This window comes from Falco biarmicus, chromosome 6 (assembly GCF_023638135.1).
Source record: "Falco biarmicus isolate bFalBia1 chromosome 6, bFalBia1.pri, whole genome shotgun sequence".
In the NCBI taxonomy this organism is placed as follows: domain Eukaryota; kingdom Metazoa; phylum Chordata; class Aves; order Falconiformes; family Falconidae; genus Falco; species Falco biarmicus.
In genome coordinates, this window is record NC_079293.1 from 45,406,589 (window position 1) to 45,426,155 (window position 19,567).

General features: G+C 41.3%; 1 protein-coding gene across 2 annotated transcripts; it reads left to right on the forward strand.

Moving 5' to 3' along the window:
* Nucleotides 1–2,357: 2,357 nt before the first annotated feature.
* On the forward strand, nucleotides 2,358–19,327 carry IYD (iodotyrosine deiodinase). 2 transcript variants are annotated; one of them, XM_056344090.1, is made up of 5 exons: nucleotides 2,358–2,631; nucleotides 11,825–12,082; nucleotides 14,011–14,170; nucleotides 16,650–16,806; nucleotides 18,767–19,327. In XM_056344090.1, the coding sequence occupies exons 1-5, from the start codon at nucleotides 2,451–2,453 to the stop codon at nucleotides 18,947–18,949; spliced, it is 939 nt and encodes a 312-aa protein (XP_056200065.1). In that variant the 5' UTR covers nucleotides 2,358–2,450; the 3' UTR covers nucleotides 18,950–19,327. The 2 variants fall into 2 exon arrangements, with proteins under 2 accessions (XP_056200065.1, XP_056200066.1); XM_056344091.1 differs by having other exon boundaries at nucleotides 2,359–2,631; nucleotides 11,825–12,019.
* Nucleotides 19,328–19,567: the final 240 nt, after the last annotated feature.

Consider the following 19,567-nt stretch of genomic DNA (forward strand, 5'->3'; position numbering starts at 1 on the left):
CTGTGCTTCCTGACACACTGACCCTTCCTCAAGGCCGCTGGCAGTATGCACTGAAGCATGGGACAGTAAGGAGCCTTTGGAGTGGCAGTGTCAAACGTGACCAATAAGGATGTGCCCAGTGCTGCAAAACCAGTGGGGTGAGAGGTGTCAGTGGCTAGGGTATGGAATGAGAAACTGTCAGGGTGAAACCTATGTGTACCCCAACTTCTCACTCCACTGTGTGCCCTGTTTTCCACGTTAAAGAAATGAGGGTGCCCTAGGCAGGACCTGCAACCATGAAACCACACAATGGTTTGGGTTGGAAGGGACCTTAAAGATCATCTGGTTCCAACCCCCTGCCATGGGCAGGGACACCTCCCACTAGACCAGGTTGCTCAAAGCCCCATCCAGCCTGGCTTGAACACTGCCAGGGATGGGGCATCCACAGCTGCTCTGGGCAACACGTTCCAGTATCTGACCACCCTCACAGTGATGAATTTCTTCCTAATGTCTAATCTAAATCTACCCTCTTTTAGTTTTAAGCATTATCCCTTCTCCTATCACTACATGACCTCATAAAAAGTCCCTCCCCAGCTTTCTTGTAGGTCCCCTTTAGGTGCTGGAAGGCTGTTACAAGTTCTCCCCAGAGTCTTCTCTTCTCCAGGCTGAACAACCCCAACCCCCTCAGCCTGTCTTCATAGGGGAGGTGTTCTGGACCTCTGATCACCTTCTCAGACCTCCTCAGGACCCACTCCAACAGTTTCATATCCTTCTTATGTTGGGGGCCCAGAGCTGGACACAGTACTGCAGGTGGGGTCTCACAAGAGTGGAGTGGCAGAATCACCTCCCTCAACCTGCTGGTCATGTTTCTTTTGAGGCAACTCAGCTTTCTGGGCTGCAAACACACATTGCCAGGTCATGTTGAACTTCTTGTCCACCATCACTCCCAAGTCCTCCTCCTCAGGGCTGCTCTCAATCCTTTCTCTGCTCAGCCTATATTTGTGCTTGGGATTGCCCTGGCCCATGTGCAGGACCTTGCACTTGGTCTTGTAGAACTTCATGAGTTTCACATGGTCCCACCTCTCCAGCCTGTCAAGGTCCCTCTGGATGGGTTCCCTTCCCTCCAGCATGTTGACCACACCACACAGCTTGGTGGTGTTGGCAGATTTGCTGTGGGTGCACTCAGTCCCACTGTCCATGTTGCCAACAAAGATGTTAAACAGTGCTGGTCCAAATACCAACCCCTGAGGAATGTTTTCTCCCCCACCACCCCATTGCCCCCTAGCAGGTGCTAGTCATAGTGCATGATGTGCCACAGCCCTGGGACACACCGTCTCCTGGAACGGTTACAGCCCCAACTGCTCCCACTTGCCTTGGGTGGGTTTATCCAAAATGCAGATCAACTTGCCATGGATGCAGAGTCTTCATACCTGGCCGTGTGCAGCATGAGATAAGGCTTGACAGGGCTGGTGCTTAGCTGGCACTAAAAAGGGCTGATGGGTGCTGGCTGCTGCATGCAGTCCATACCCCCGTACCCTGCACTCCAGCACACCCCTCAGCACCCACTACCATTTGGCATTTCATTATCCAGTATGTTCCAATAATCCCAGATAAAGACATCAGTTCAGTGCTGCTGTGCCGGTTCAGTTCCCAAGCAGATGGCTGATGTAAAAAACGAGTTAAGTATTTAGACATTGACCATTCTTGGATTAGACCAGGATCCTGTCACTTTTTAATCTTTCCTTTGGTAAGACAGCTGAACCAGTTTTTAAATTAACTGCAGCATAGATATGCAGCCCCCAAATATTTCTTTGGTTCCCTGAATTCTTTTTTCTTCCCCCAGAACATCCAGGATGAATACCAGGTTCTGTGAATCATCTCATTCATGCTTCACACAGAGGTAATGCTGTCTCTTTACTTACCTGTTTCATTGACCTGTTTGCATAGCCAAGAGCTGCACTGCAAACTGATACTCAGTTGGTGATATTCTGATTTTCTGGGATACGTGCAATGTGACTAATTTTGTGAGTTAAACATTAAAGAGATGCCATCAGTTTTTAAAAGTCACATTCCCACATAGCTCTTTCTCATAATCATCATTACAAGCAAGAGTACTAGGATAAATGATGAAAATAAGGCGGGAGAAATCTTTTGCCTTAGTCTGGGATTTTGGAAGACTTTTTTATTCCTTTGCACTGGACAGCGTTTATGCATTTTTATATGGTCGGTGCCTCTGCTTGCTGTTTATAAGCAGTTTCTTCCCAGAAAATATATAAACCTGGGTCTGCTTAACAGCAGGAGCACATGACGGGTGAGGTTGTGGGGGTGGTGGCTGAAAAATAGAAGCAGGATAGGGTCAAGGACTGAAACTTGGGTCCACCCCTTTCTGCTTACTGCCATTCCACTCTTCCCTTTTCACCCTGTCTTTTTCAGGAGAAACTACTGAACTTGGAAGGAAGGTTTCCATAGTCATGGCACTCTTTTCTTCCCTAACCCCAGTCTTTATAGCCATTATATGTGTTTTGATTGGGGCAATACTGAAGAAGACTAATGGAGAGAAGGAAAAACATGAGACTAAAAGCAAGTCTTTATCTCACCCATGGGTGGATGAAGATTTAAAAGATGGCACTGACCACCACTCAGAGGAAGAAGGTAAGAAAAATCTCATCTATCTGAGCACTTTCATTGTTTGAATCCTATCTGCTGATGTGAATAAAGGAGATGGGATCTTCTGGGCTTCTCCACAGTGATAGCAATGTCTAGCACCACACTGCTGCTGTGCCCTGAGCTTGTCAGCTCCGTGGAAGGAGGCTCTCCTCATGTCATCACTCTTGGTGTAAATGTGTATTTTCTTTAGATGCTGCAAATCAGAGTACCAAAAAAAAAAGAAAAAAAAAAAAAGAAAAAAAAAAAGGCCAGCATTTTCAAAGACCCCTGTCTGTTTGTCCCTCTGCACAGCAGACCTCAGACCCATGAGGGGCTCTATGGGCAGTGTAGGGAAGGGATGGAGATACTGCTGAAGTACCCCATGCCTCTTCCCAGGCCTCATTGCTGTGAGCAAAGGGAAGACCTGAGCGGAAAGTTTCTGTCTGCAAGCTGATTTCACAGGCATCTCATCCCACTTCACCGTCCACTGCTACATATTTGGTCCCAGCACCCCCCGAAAAGTTGGAAATGGGTTTATTACAGTTATCACAAAAGCCTCCCATTTGAGATTTCTAAGAATGTCTGTAAGAGCTTTAGCTGGATTAACACTGGGATCATTTGGGAGCCATGTTGATCAAATATTTAGAGAACGAAATGTGGTGATGGTTCAGTGATGGTGTGGCTAATCTGTTCACTCACCCACATATCTGAACCTGTACAGAATGCGTTTTTTTCCAGTAGTGATTTCTGATGCACAGCTTGGACAAAAGTCTAAGCACAAAATGTGCCTTTCCTTCTTTTTGCTTCCTATCTTCTATAAGCTCCCTTTATTTCCTTGTGAAACAAAAAGCTACAGAGTTCTGATCCTATGAAGTTTTTAAACTTGCAGTTAATACAGCCTTCCCCACCCCCCACCAGGTGGTTTTCAAAGGCTTTTTATGTGTTTTTTGTCCTATAATGACACATTCCACAAGTCCACTTCTAGGAATCTTGAAACTTTTGTTATATTGTTTTTCTGTACTTGTAGCTGTTTCTAAGAACCATTATTTCTCTTTTTTTCTCAGTGTTCAGAGCACTCTGAGTTAGTGTTGTGCATCAGTTTCCAGAAACTATTTATACTCAGAACATTTTAAACCATGTTGACTATTTCCCAAATATAGAAAATTTCTTTAAAAATTAGTTCAGATGTTGTATCCTCCATTATTCAATACAGAATAGATTCTGTATAAAAGTATCCCATATTTCCTTTGTCACAAATGGCTTACTAGTTCAGTTAAACTGCTGCAAATTAAAATTCCTGTGGGTAGTTCAACTGATAATCTGTGAACTATCAGTGACATCTTTGACTACAGCTGTTTCTATCAGTTTAAAAATTTAGAACCCTTACATAAACAAAGCTATTAGCTCTTAAAAAGGAGCCTCACTGCCACAGCTCCCTATATAAAATGTTATTTTTTTCTGTCTTAGTTGTTTTCCCTTTTATTCAGATGCTAAATTCAAAACTGTACTACTTTAAAATTTCTTACAGAAAATTGACAGGTGGATAGATATGTTTGTGCTGTTGCTAAAAGGAGATGTGTTTATTTTTACATAAAACCTCTCTCAGTGTACTATGTCATCCAACATTAAATTAGGTTTTCTTGCTATGTTGCTTTTAACAACAAATAATCATCTTTCCCTTAATGGTGTGTGATTCAAACCAACATCTTTGCAAAACAAGCATGTCTTTTCTCTCTAGAAAAAATAAAATAACGACATCATGCTTAGGGAGGTTTTTCTTCAGCAGGGGAAAGCCCAGCCTAAGTAAGAAGAGAATATGGCTACAGTGGCAAGTATCTGCTACTCTGCTAGTGCTGTAATTAAGGTTCAAAACTTATTCACCTTGTTGTCAGTGTTAAAATTTTCACTGACTGTACTAGATGTTGAAATAGGAACATGGACATAAACAGAGATCTTCTTAATCATGAAGAATATTTTACCTGTTGTATAAATTCTGCTACTTTACTAATCTTACTGTATCAGAAAAGCTCATTTCTACTTAAATGTCTTGAACCGGCTTATAAAGTTCCTCTGAAGAGAATTTGAGTTAGGTGAGATGGTCTTGTCTAAAACTAGAATCTAGGGCTGCCATAGGTGAACAAGCTGAATCTTGAAAGCCCCCTGGCAGGAAGGGGTAGCTGAAGACTAAATCTTTCGATCCGGGTCCATGACCAAAGCGAAGGCACTTTGCCAGGAGAGTGGAGCGCTCTGTAGGAACAGCACTGAACCTACCTGACGTTGCCCCTCAGAGGGGCATACCTTTGAGCAGCAAAGCATTCAGTCTAATTAGCTGAACTGCTTGGAGAGACCCAGTAGAGTCACTTATTGGCAGTGGAGGGTGGAAGGGGGAGGGCGCAGTGCTCCCAAGCTTGTCTGTGTTATGCTTTCAGTAGCTGAAGAGAAGGATGTTTCTCAGAGCAACCAGAAACCCAGTTCTTTGGTTAAGTGCAAAGCATTCACTCGGTTCGTTTGTTCAAACCCTTAACTGGCAGTACTTCAGATTTGTTTGCATACCCATCTGTCCTGTAACTTTTTCCTCTATTTATGAGATCCAGGATGTAAGATTGTTGTGCTGTGGATTGGCAAGAATGGTCTGTATGCGTGTGTATCTGGCCATGTCTTGTGTTGGGCCATGTGCAATTACTAATTAGATACAGATGAAAAAAATATTTCTTCAGCCTTGTCTTGAATGATGAGTCACAAGGGCTGTCTTCTAGTAGTGAGCATCTGATCCCAGGGTGGTGGTGACTCGCCTCCCACTGCTTCAGATCTGCACTGTTGCAAAGATAAGTTCAGTCTTTAGCCCAGGAAGCTTATTGTACATTGGTCACTTTCTGGGTCATATATTCCGAGCAATACAATTGATGAATAAGGTAAATACAGACCCAGTTTACAGTGGTGTGTAGGATGAGGTTGAATTATATTTGTATCCTTGTTACTCTGGGCATCATTTGCAGACTTTAATAGCAAAGGCATTTTATTACTATACTTTTAATTGTAGGGACTTTGGTGATGTACTCTACTTAAGGACTACAAAGCAGTGTATGAAGGCCCAAATGTTCCATCCTTTCTGAAAATGCACTGTTCCTGGAGATACTTCTTAAAATAGACTTCTCCCACTTAGAAGTATTTCTTCTCTCCCACTTAGTATTTATTCTCTCCCTCTTAGAAGTATTTCTTCTCTCCCCAAGTTCAAAGTCTTCCCATATCTTTTAATAATATTACTGACATGAATGAGGCAGTAGCAGTTTAGTTTTCCAATTCAATGACAGTTCATGCTTTGTGTCATTTAGGAATGCAGGACTTACATGAACATGATGCATCATTGTGTTTACCTCCCTGCTGCTGCAGACACCTCCAGCCTTTGCCATCAGCTGAATGAATGTGAAAGCTGGCCTTATTTGACCCTGTTTCTTTAACTTTACTGGAAGGCTATTCCAGAACTTCCTGCTATGGGTTAAAAATCCTGCTCTGCCTGCCCAAACTTACTTAATACTACTCTATACCCATTTTTTCTGTTCCATCCTCTTCTTAGTTTAAAGGATATTTTCCCAGCCCTTGTGTGTATCCTCCTGTGGTTTATAGACAACAATTAGATTACCTCTCAGCTTTCCTTTTACTAGGTAAACCAGAAAAACTCTTTATAAACCAGCCACTCTATTCCTCTGAAGATCTTAAGAAACCTTCTGCAACTGTATTCCAGTTTGAGGCAATTGCCACAATATTTTGATGCTGGCTTCCTTCTTCCAGGGTCTGCCTCTCCCACTTGATACTTCTCAAGAGTTGGTCAGGGACCTTAAGCAACAGGTTTCCAGGATCAGCCTGCTAACTGCTATTTATAATCCACTAGTAAGACACTCCATCTCTTAGTTTCCTACTCACAGTGAGAACACGCTCAGTTCAGGGTTGGATTCACTACTAGGATTCCTGTAGTGGCTGATTATGTAGCAGTCTATCATTAATCAAGCAAAAACCCAAAGAGTCAGTTGCCCAGCATTTAAAATCCAAAGATCTGAAAGCTTTCTTTATATACATTTAATTGTTTTCCTATGCATCATGTCCTTACACTACTGGAATAGAAGACTGGAGGGGAATTCTATACTTAGGAAGAAATTTCTTCAAGAAGAAACTGGAAGAGCTGGTTTGGAAAGCAAACACATTGGTCTACACTGAGGTTACCAGTGAGGTTTCTCAAAGATCAGTCTCAGGACCAATTTATCTAGTGGTCTTTGCTTAAAACCCAGGAGTGTACAAGCAAAATTTCTTAATGACATACAACTGGAAGCCAACAACACACGGAAATGTCAGTGTACGTAAGACAAGTGGGCAACAGAAATTAAATGATGCATCATTTTTCTTACTGTGAGTTTATGCTATTAGGAACTCACAGTAAGAACTTTTGCTACAAACTGAGGCAAAATTTCTTACAATTTCTAGGCTGATTATAACCTCCCATATGAACTGCTGGGAAGAATACAGACATCATCCTAAAATGTATCCAGAGAGGAATTTCTGATAGTTAGAGAAATAGTACTGTAAAAATAAGATTCTGCTCTGTGATGTCTAGGATGTCTGAGCCAAAACTGTTTCAGATTTGCTTAAATAGCAGGAAGCCTGATGACTATTGTAAATGTACAACATAATTGATGGCAATCTTGAGAATGGGGCTAACAAGATAATAGACTGACTAGCAGGATGTCTGTTGTCCATCAAATGATGGAATACACAGAGGTGTAAGTAAGACATTGTAGTATGTGGCCGTACAAACAGGAATATGTCTAAACACAGCAATTAAAGATATAGAGAACATGCACTAAACAGATGGTGCTGATAATGATTTTAGCTTAGCATATGGGTAATGTTAACTGCTAAGAATGAATGGCAGACACATGGTGGAAAAGAATAAATAATAGATGAATTTATTAAAAAAAAAAATAATTACCAGGAGAGTTCTGGTTTTGTTTGTCAGTTCTCTCGCTTCTGGGTCTTTCTCCTACCTCAGCCGGCATTCCCATTTTGAGTATATTAAGATTTTTAAGTTTTGCTTGCAAAACTTAGGCTTAGATACACTGATTCTCACACTTTCATTCTCATCAGTCATCTCACCTTTGTCCCAAGTTCAAAATCTTTGAAATACATTTATTTTTTCACCATGTTATTATTAAGTTGAACCATCTTGACTACGCAGTAGCTTCATTTATTTTCTCCTCTTCTACTTATATGGGGGAAAAAATAAACCACAGAACAAGCAAACACACTACTCAAAATTTAACTGGGCTTGACCTTAGGTAGTACTGCAAGTTTTAGACTTCCTGTCTTACAACATCTAGGTTTCTGTGCTAACTAATCCTTTTCTTCCATTCCTAGTTGCCTGTGGATCATTTAATTGTGATGTTTATTCAACCAGTTACAACTAAGATTATTTTTATACCTCTTATTTAAAGAAATGTCAAATATCTGTGTTTCCTGATCCCTGAATTCTTTAATCTGAATTCTCCAGTTTAATTACTCTTAGTCCCAAATTTTCCCCAAGTTTTTTCACTTAAAAATTGAGTGCCACAGTCATAGGCCTACTTTTCCTCACCCTTTCATTTAGTTAATTAAATTGAATGAACTAATAATCTCAGTTTAGAGGGTTTTTTTGTTTGGTTGGTTTTTTTGGTAACATTGTCCTGCCTCACTGAAACCAAAGCTAAAAGAGTCACTGCACAAAAAGAAGAACAGGTTGCTTGATCAAGGTATTAGATACTTCAGCTGGGAAGCCTGGTTTCTAGTATTATCATAATATTTCCTCTTTGTTCTATCCCTGGGAAACTATACTTCCACCAGTGCTTCATAACAATGATGAGGCAATATGACTCTCTTAAAGATGTGTCCTGGTTTAGATGTAACCTTGGGGGAATTTGTAGGCTTGACACTATCCCAGAAGACAGTGCATCTCAAAAAGCAACCCTTTTTTTAGCCATGCTACTTTTTTATTTCTTTACAATCTACCACAATATCAATTATTACCTATTTTTTACTGGTATGCTTCCTGCACATGTCAAAGCAGGTATTGCTGTTGTTATTGCATCTTCATTCTTCCCTCCCTGTCATGTTTTGTTTCATGTTCTGTACGCTGATAGCTTGTCCAGTTTGCTGTCTAGGCTTCTGTGCTAAACTGGCCTCAAGCAATATCCTCTTTGGATTAAGTACATCATGTGAGTCAGTTGTCTGACTACTGTCCTCATCCATACAAGTAATTTAATCTTGCTCTTCATCCTTCTGTTCCTCAGAGCTCATGTATCTATGTATTGATGATTTATCACCTACCTGACTTTCCTCTCCTTGTATTTCAAAACCAGGTACAGAGATTAACACAAATTCCCCCCAGCATTTACTCCAATTTGACAAAACTCCTTTGTGAAGACTTTCAGTATTTTATAGACTAGTCTCAGTATCTCTAACTCAAAATGATTGTTTATAGTTTTGCAATAATGCTAGGAAAAAAGATGACCAAGCAGGGCTTGGATTTGCTTAGGAGCCAAGGTTGGACCATCAGGTCTCCTCCCTCAGTGGCTAAATAAAAGGTATGGTGCATTGAATGGATGCTATTTCCTGCTTTCTGAACTCTGATAAAAACCTCATCATAAGAAAGTAAATAGTGAGAGAACATAAGAACTCTTGAGTCCTGGAGTTAGTTTCATTTGACTGTTTCTAGGCTAGAAATAATCTATTTCTATTTCCTAGGACACTCAACTTTGTAAACTTGTGAAATAGATAGGGATGATCACTGCAGCACGTTGACAGAAGCACAAATAGTATAGTCTGACCTGAAGATTTCAGCAAGACAGTAATCCAATACCTACTTTCAGTATAGTTTTCTGGTCAGATTCTGCCTTCTGATAGACAAGGCACAACCTTAGCTGATTTCAGGAAGTGTTTTTTTTATCATAAGAAAAATATTTCTTCCATTTAGAAACTCCTCTTACGTGAGGGTGTGAGATGTGCATCATTCTGTGTAACTGCTAAATCTTGGTTTAGCAACAAATATCTTTGTTGTAGTTTCAGCCCTGCTATACACAAGATGGATTTGGAGAGGGAGAATTAATTTTATTGGACAAATCAAGACAGTTGCAGAAGGCCACCCAGCTTCCAAGCCTGGAAGTTCTTCCAGAGGAGCTTGCTGGAGAGGTTATGTGCCCAAAGCTGACATGATTTTCTGTCATGTCTATATCAATGGACACCACCTGAATTTCTTAACTGGTCAGACAGTCCTCAGTCAAGTTGGAAAGGGTAAATGAGTTGCCATCTCCAAACTCCCCGTTTTTCCCTTGGAGTTTTACACATTTTTGGGTCATCACTTTTCCTCTCAAATCCTTTGGCTGCCAGCCATCACTGCGTCAACTTCTGTCTGTGGAAGGTTCTGCATATCAGCTTTTACCAGCATAACACATCGGTCCTTGAAAATGGCATCCTATGGTATGTTGCAGAGCATGGAAGAGGTGAGAAAGATGCAGATCTTTGTCTCCCTGCCTCCCCTCCCCCAGTACCCTACCACTCTATACATGTAGGATGTTGAACACTGGGTTCCCAGCAGAAGCTCTTCCTCTCAACCTCCTGTTGCATCATACTGCTTGCTAGTGTAAATATAGCCTTTTAACCCTGTGGTATTCCCTTGGCTGAGTGTGGAGGAGGAACAGCAAAAAAGGGGGTGTTAAAGTTTCTGAAAGAGAAGATTACCAGAATCCTAGCAAAGGGCAAGTCCTGTAGGCCCTTTGCTATTGGCAGGTCCGTATTGAATAGTAAATAATTTACTAAGTGTAAACCACAAAGGGAACACTAGGAAGAGGCATTCCTTTTTCAGTTTGAGTGTGCAAGCTGGCCACAAAAATAATTTTTGCAATGGGTCACTGCTTCCCATTACCCTGGAGCAAAGTCCTTGCAGTCTGTGACCAAGAATGCTTAACACATGCATGAAATGCTAAACAAAATAAATTTTCTGAGTGACTTCTTTGTATGCAAAATGAAATGTATGTTGTTCAAGGACCAGAATCATTCTGGTTAGATGCAACGTATGAAACTGGATAGACTGCAGCCTCTTGCACATGCTGAGGCACACTTGTGAATATTTGACTGGTGTTTGTAAAATGAACAAAAAATCAGCCTGGTCTCTAAGGCAACCGCATACTACTAAAACACAGAAATAATTGCTGTTTGAATTTGCACTAGAGATTGCTGTGATTCCAGAATAACAGCCTAATGGTGACTGAAAAAGAACTGGAATATTTTTTTCCTGACTCAGCCCTCTGTTGCAGATTGCTATTGACTATTGACTAGTCAAAATGCAGAATTTAAATGGATTTAACTTCCACATCATAGTAGCAAAAAACGCTATCCCTGCTGATTCTAGGAATGCAGGGAGAAGAGATCTCAAAGACTATGTAAGATGCATTTTGTGGTATAAAAAAACCACTCAGAGAGACAGATTTCAGTTAAATGAGGAACCATTTTGAGTTCTTAAATTAAAGACAAGAAACACAATATCCTACATTTGATATGTTGTTATCCTAAGTATAGATGCCTGTCATCCACTTCCTTTTATGCTGAAAGTGTCGTGAAACCAAAGAACTTAACCACAAAGTCACATTTGCACAGAGCTTAGACTTGTAAGGCTTTTGCTATGAGACATGCGTATGGAAAAAATTGATATTCAGCTCTTCAGAGGAGATTTTACACATATTGGTAGTTAAGCCCTCTCCTTAACTTCAGTAATTTAATTGATTTTTTCTTATTAGACTGCTCAGGAAGGAAACACATGTTCACATTTACTTACTGAGAAAAGTGGGCTGAAAGGTTTGCCACGTTTTCACTGCTGTCTCAGTTTGTAGCCCATTTTTACAGGCAGGCTTGCAAACTGAAGTGGAGAAGGCCATAACTTCTTTGTGGATCACACTTGCTACAGCCAGCCAGGACCCTCCTGCCTCTTGGTATTTAAACAAGGTGTTCAGTATCTGGAGCTAGGGATCAACGGGTTGTGTCAACTGGAATCTCAGACTTTGCCTTTCCAGTGGTGCAGCGTATGCCAGTGCAGGCCAAAGTGCATTGCAGTGGTAGATGCTAAAGATATAAATAGCAGTCTGCAGCAAAAAAATCCCTAACCACTTTTATTTTCTTGCAGTGGTTGATGAAGAGTGGCAAGGACTTGAAGAAAATGTTGCCCATGTCCCGTTCTTTGCAGAGCGCTACTCTGAAGCTGAAATGATCAAAAGGTCACAGATGTTTTACGAGCTTCTTAACAAGAGACGGTCTGTCAGGTTTCTCAGTGATGAACCTGTCCCCAGGGAGGTTATCGATAATGTCATCAGAACAGCAGGTATGGTACTGAGTGGTCCAAGGTCTGAAAAAAAGAAGAGGATCAGCATTGCTGTTCAACTGTGTAAGAGTGATATGGAAAAGCCAAGGGAATTGGCATTTGGCTTATGGTTTTCCTAGATTCACCTGTCACCCATAATAAATGAGCACCCATTGACTGATTGGAAATTACTCAGCTTGAAAAACTGTATGTCAGGGACTAGTTTGGAGCATTCCCAATCCCATTGTATTTGCAGTGCACCCAGAATGGAAAAAGAGCATTTCAACAGCACAAAACGAAACATTTCTTTTTCAAGCATTAAAAGATGTTATTTAAAACAAAAATTGATATACAGTTTAGTGAGACGTCTTTCAAACAGAAATATTGAAGTGGTTTCTGTCAAAAATGTTAAACCATGTGTACTTCACATGCTTTAAAATGCCATGTATTTTGATGATATTTATCATGTGCAGAGTTTTGTCTGGTTTTGTTGGGGTTTTTTTCCCCTAAATCAATTGTTGAAATTGTTTCAGCCATGTGAAATATTTCAGTTGACACAAATGGTTGGGATTTATTAGGGGAATAAAGTTTCAGTTTAGGACAAAAAACTTGCCAGTCCTTTCAAGATCAGTGCCAGGCCCCTATTGCATACAGCTGGAGTGTTGTGCTAAGGACCCTGATAGAAGTTATTTGACTGAATGTCAAAAATGAATTTTCTTTTTTTTTCTGAGAACGTATGTGTTTTAAATCCTTGCCGTCATGTCCTGGCCTAATCTCATCTCTACTTTAGTAACTGACTTCAGCCAGGAGTGGGCTTGTCCTTCATTATGTATCTCATTCTATGAACCAGCTGCTGCTAATGTAGAAAATATTCGCAAGCCGCCTTAGACAAAAGTTCAGTAGCCTCTAGCAGGATTAATAATACAGAGTTTCTTAGCATTTGAGGTGCATTGTTTTCCCTTTAAAAACTGTATGCAGCTTTGTTACTGCACTGTAATGAGTCTCCATCTTCCTCTAATTAGCTGGGAGTCATTAAAACACTGAGCATGGTTTGGCAAATGCAGCAAAGCGAACAAGCCTGGAGTGCAGATGAAGTATTTAGCAACCCTGAAAGCTTTGGGCTGTGTAGAGGAAAAGAAAACAAAGCAAAACCTAAATGTCATCGGTTCTTACCGAGACATGAGGAGAGGCAAGGTTCACCATATAAACACATTTCAATATAAAAGATAGTTCAAGATGCTTATCCAGCGTTTCTCAAATTGAAATAAGTGCTTAAGTAAGCAAATACTATATGTGTTCAACACTTTCAAATATTTTAAAAATTTGTATGAGGGGTTAAGACGAACAGTTGTCTTAACCCATTTATCTGTGAACCTGCACAGATGACTATTCTTCAGCTTCTGGCTTTCACCCTCTGGGCAGCTAAAATATTCTCCAACGGTGTTGGTGTGTAATGATCAGGGCTGAATGAGCAAGTGCAGATTTAATACGTGCATACCTACATACACCAGCTTTAGGACAACGGACTCAAACCTGTATGCTATATGGCAGATGTCGGCATTGTGCAGCTCCTGTCTTTGTCAGTCAGTGGCAGATTCCTGCGGGTGGTCACTTAGCCTTGTTTTCCTGAAAAGCCATTAGCTTTGCCCTCCAGCTAAAAACATGCCTCGGAGCTGGGTGCAAGTTCAGACAGTGTGTTGCGTGCAATAACGTTACCGCGTGCATATATCGCACCATAATACTGCCTCATCATAGGAACCACAAAGGAATTCTTACAAATCCGTAACTTTGGTTTCCTGTAAAATGGCTGTATGTAAGGACTAACTTCTGTCACTGAATGGGACTTCATAGTCTTAGAGAAAGAAATGAACAGGATTGTCTGCCAGAACTTATCTCTGTGCTTTTCTTCCCATCTCATCCAATTGCTTTCTAATTGCTCATCAGGAATAGCTGATGATCTCACTGCCCACCCTCCTTCCTGGGTTCTCAGCTTTCTTTGTTTTTGTATGAAGGTACCTCACCCAGTGGAGCACACACTGAGCCCTGGACCTTTGTGGTGGTGCAAGATCCATACTTAAAACATAAGATTCGTGAGATCGTAGAAGAAGAAGAAGAAATCAACTACAAAAAAAGGATGGGAGACAGATGGGTTAATGATTTGAAAAGACTGAGGTATGAAAAAGTCTTTAGGCTAAGGGTTTTGAAGGGAGCTGTGTTTTAGTCTAGGAAAGACTATATTGAGAAGTTTTAGTCATGATACTTTTTTTTTTTTTTTTCTTTTTTCTTTTTTCATCTTTTCCCCCACTTATTTTCAGGAAGGAAAAAGAAACAACTGAAAATAATGATGTCAACAATTTAAAACCCTTGTTTTCAAAATGTTCTTTCATGTCCATGCTCCTTAAACTCTCCCCAGTTCTCTGGTGCTGCGTAGGAAAGCAGCTATAAATATTTCCCAGGTCCTGATCACAGAAAAAGAAGGAAGGTGGGGCAGAAACTGCCCCAGCCAGAGAGTTGCCATAATTACTGTAATGTGGTCCTTTTGCTAATTTACAGCTGGGAAGAAAAAACTCTCTGAGGAAAGGAAAGTTCCCACCTAGCAGGAGTTAAAAAAAGAATTTACTATTTATATGTTAATTCTGACTGCCTTGTTCTAAGGGCCAGGTGAGATGCAACACCCGATTGATACACACAAAAGAAAAGCTCGCTATGCCTGTGTCCTTCAATCTTACTAGAGGAAGGATAAAATAAGTGGCTCAGATGTTCAGCACACTCTTTCCTGTTGCATGGCTCCGTCTTGATCGTCAAGATGATGGGAATCTTACTGAAAGCACCACAGTTTAGAAAATTGAAATTGTAAAAGAAGCTTGTCTTAAATTCTTCTAGTATCCTTTTCTATTTCTTCCTCCCTCTTGCTTATAATATATTTCTAAGATTCATGTTTGGAAAGAAAAACTTAAAAATATGTGTAGAATTGTGCCTTGGTGGCTGGTTCATAAAATTGCCTCCAGCAGAAGGTATTATATGCTCTCAATCTTGAAAATTTTCCAAGCATTTGTCTCAATCTTTTGGGGTTTTTTTTTTTTTGTTTGGTTTTTTTTTTTCCTCCTATGTAACATCTGTTGCCATAACTCTTGTCCCAGTATTTTCCTGCTGTTTGCCGAACAATGAAGCTCCCAAAGTCATTGGGAGCTTTGCTGTTGACTGAGGCAGCCCCAAGGCTGGTCCCTATGCAAGTGCTGAATTATGCAATATTTAATTGTTCCAAAGTCTGACTGACTTGCTTAACTTCATACAATGGGAAAACATCTACTGAGTCTTGGCTTGTCAATTGAAGCATATGTGCAAAGCTTTCTATAGGGTTGATTTGCCCCACTTGTTTCATAATGTTAGTGTTTTTCAGGTGCTTACATGCTATGTAAATGTATGTGCTATGTAAACAACTGGAAAATAGTATTTTTTGTATTTTGAGTGAGTACAATAGAAAGCACACATTTTCTTATTGAAATCCTACCTCATAATTGTATATATTAAAATATTGGGAACCAAATATTGACTGAAATAGTCAGAAGCAGAATAACATTTTTTGCTGTGAGAATATATTTAGGTTTACACCTTAGACCAAGAAGTTTTGAAATTTTCTGCCAGCAGTTTTGTTGTGGTTTAACCACAGCCAGGAACTAAGTACCGATGCAGCTGCTCGCCCATCCCCCCCACCAAAGGGTGGGGAAGAGATTCAGGAAAAAGGTAAAATTCGTAGGTTGAGTTTTGATTTGATTTAATGAGCAATTTAAGAATTGAAAAATATAATAATAGCAATAATAATCAGATGGAGAGAGACAGGAAGAGAGAGGAATAAAATCCGTAAGGGGAAAAACCCAACTGATGCACAATACAATCGCTCAACCGGTGAGCAATCCCCAGCCAGACCCTGAGCAGCGATGAGCGGGTCCTGGCCATCTCCCTCATTTATATACCGAGCATGGTGTCCCATGATACAGAATATCCCTTTGGCCAGTTCAGGTCAGCTGTCCTGGCTCTGTCCCCTTCCAATCTCTTGTGCCCCTCCAGCCCTCTCGCTGGCAGGGCCTGAGAAACTGAAAAGTCCTTGATTTAGTATAAGCATTACTTAGCAACAACTAAAAACATCAGTGTGTTATCAACATTATTTTAACACTAAATCCAAAACACAGCACTGTACTAGTTACTGAGAAGAAAATTAATTCTGTCCCAGCTGAAACCTGGACAAGTTTTCCTGCTATCACAAAAAAGTTGGCATTGCTAGTAACAGGTGGAGCTACAAGTCTGCAAAATTCCAGGAATTAAATAATCTCAAAGGCAAGTGCTTATGAGGCCAGTTCATAGGTAAGAGGGCAAGACATACCTCCTATTTATATGCAATTCCACTCTTCAGAATGAGTGAATCAACTGCTTAGCCAAATCTGTTAAAACTGAGCACTCTATTCAAGCTTATTTTTTCAGAAATGTTTCTGTTTAAGCTGACAATACTTAATTCTTTGCAGTGAATGTTCTAAGCTTTACTTTACTGCTATAATTGTCATGTACCTTTAGTGTCCCCCTGCAGACAGTAGATGTGACTTACAGGAAAATGAAAAAATTGCAGAATAAATGTCTTAAACATTATCTTTTGCAGAACAAACTGGATCAAAGAGTACTTGGACACTGCTCCGTATCTGATCCTCATTTTCAAGCAGGCATATGGGCAGCTTCCAAATGGCAAAAAGAAGACCCACTACTACAATGAAATCAGTGTTTCTATTGCCTGTGGTATCCTGCTTGCTGCCTTGCAGGTATATTGACAGAACCAACATACTGGGGTTTGGGTTACACCAAAGCTATTCTGCCCAAATGAGGGTGGAACCCAATTTAGATTTTAACATTATCAGTCCTCTGGATTACTCCAACTCCTGGCAATATGTCTTAGTTCTGAGTTTAAAGCTAGTCTGCGCAGGCCTACATCTGAGAAGGTGATTCCTATCCTCAGTACTGCTTAACAAGAAGAAAAATGTAATGCAGCTTAGTTCCAGAGTTGTCAACCTTCTCCCAGCCCAGGCTTCAGCCCCTGTGGTTTCTGCCTTATGCTACCAGGGCTGACAGGGTCTGCAGGCCACCCAAGCATGGCTGTGCAGTGCCACACTGGCTCCTTCTTTTCAGTACTTCCTAATAAAACAGCTTGACCTCAAATAATTTTTAGTACACAATGCTGAAAGAAACCCTCAGGGACATATTTCACAGAACAGACTGTACTTATTTCAATCACTCTTTCTGAGGCATTTCTGAAAGTGAACCAATTTCTAAATCTCTGTGTTTGATATCTGTCAGTTGGAATTTCTCAGTGCTTTCTCAGTCTCAGTTCTGCTTGTTGTATCTGATGTGCTACACAAGTGTTTAAATAGCGAAGCTGTTCTGATAGTTAACTTGGCCTGTCAGCAGGATTACAGCAAGCTGCCACCTCTTATATTAGGCCAATTTCCTACCAGGAACTGCCATTTCTTCTCCATTCTGTTTTGAGTGACACTTCCCTTCCCACATTGCTGCTCCTCAGGAGGATCTTCAGGATGGGAAATCTAAGAAGTGAGCAGTACAGAAACACATTGCTGGGGTGCTGCTGCTCTGCAGTTGCACAGCACTCTGTATGTTCCCTCCATGGAGCTGGCAGCAAAGGGAATGCACAGGGAATGGGGCAGGACCAGCGCTGTGTCACTAGCGCCTTAGAAGCAGTAGGGATGACAAGTCTCTGCTTTCTCCTGAGCCAGCCCACCACTCGGTGGGATTTCTGAGGCTATCTTTTAACTTTCAGGCTCCTTAGTGCTGTCTCTTTCCCAGCTCCTAGAAATGAATTGAGAACACTAAAGGACACAGTGTGATGGACTCATAACGTTCAGCACCACTACCATAAGCTCTTCTCTGCAGAAGATGGTAGAGATTACTTAACGTGAGAGGCCCATTGCCTAAGCATCTCTCCCTGGCTGACTTCTATATTGCAAAGCCTCCCAAAATGCTTGCATTACATGGAGGGAGAGACTGAAATCCACATATGCAACTCTCAGGAAGCACCTCAGCTATGTGGTCATATCTTGGGTAATGTCAGGTCTTTACAGTCTGTCATATTGTTTAGATTTTTTTATGAGTTTTTGTATCATGGGAGGAGAGATACCTCCACTTATTTTGGGATTCTGATGTAAGCCAGAACACTGGCCACTGCAGAAGATCACAACAGACTCCTGTGACATCTTCTGAGGCAGAGCCTGTACCCCCCATCCCCTGTGTACCTGTGAGGTACAGCTCCTGAGCAGGAACAAATGTTCACAAAGCTGTAAGAAATCTTCCTGCCAGCCACATGGAGGCAAGGACTGAAACATTTCCCCGTATGAGCCAGAGGAACCTCATGGGATGATATTCCAGTGATATCCCCACAACCACCTCTCAACTTCACTGTGGCCATGGGTACCCCATTACACTGAGCACTGCAGGCAGGCTCCTGCTGTACAGCACACAGACGTGTCAGGCAGAATGTGCTGTTGCTGCAGTGGAGAAATGCTGTACTTCTCTGTAAGCAAAGCAGGCACCTTTTATGGTACCGTTGAGGCTATTAGTAAATCAGATGTTCTAAAGCCTGCAGCAGAGTCTAATGAAGCAGCATTTCTGGGCTAGTCAATAGGGGAATCTGTACAGGTCTGGTGGAAACAACAGATGCAAACACAGAGCACAGACCTCTGCCTCATTCTGCTGCTCTCTGTCTTGCTGCAGAATGCGGGCCTGTACACAGTGACATCCACACCCCTCAACTGCGGCCCCCAGCTCCGGGTGCTGCTCCAGCGCCCAGCGAACGAGAAGCTACTCTTGTTGCTCCCCGTTGGATATCCCAAGAAAGATGCTACTGTGCCTGCGCTGACCCGAAAGCCACTGGAAGACATCATGGTGGTCATGTGAGCCCAGCGCTGCGAGGAAGGAGCTGTAAGCAGCAGCCCACTCAAGCTGTCAGTGCTGTTCCTGTGTATTGTCTGCCTACACCACTGCTGCTCTGGCTCTTTGCACCTGTATTTCTTTTAGTGCTAGTAAGCTACTAATAGTGAGCAGCCCAGCACTGTGCATTTGACAGGTGCTATTACCAAAGCAACCAGGCGTTGTTCCAGGGGACACGTACAATTTAAATTACCTTTATCACTTGATTTTTCTTATGCATTGTAGGGACAAATCTTTCCTTGAACTGTAATGTATATTCTCCTTATACTTTTGTGTTTACCGTTACACAGTTACTTTCACTTCAGAATTTTAATGGAGGTTGTATTAAAAAATATAGAGATCAAACTCAGCTGTTTTATCTTGATCAGTGCGGGCTATTTAAATACCCCTTTCCCCTTCGCTCTGTTCAATTCTGCATAGGAGAAAGCTATTTTCCTCATATACAGTAGCATTTTCGCTATTTGATTGATTTCAAAAACTTGTCTATACCAGGCTTTCTTAAACTATTGCTGGTGCAAGTGTCTTGGACTGGGGGAGATCTAGTAGGAACAAGGCATCCAAGCAATTAATTTCCTTGTTACCATT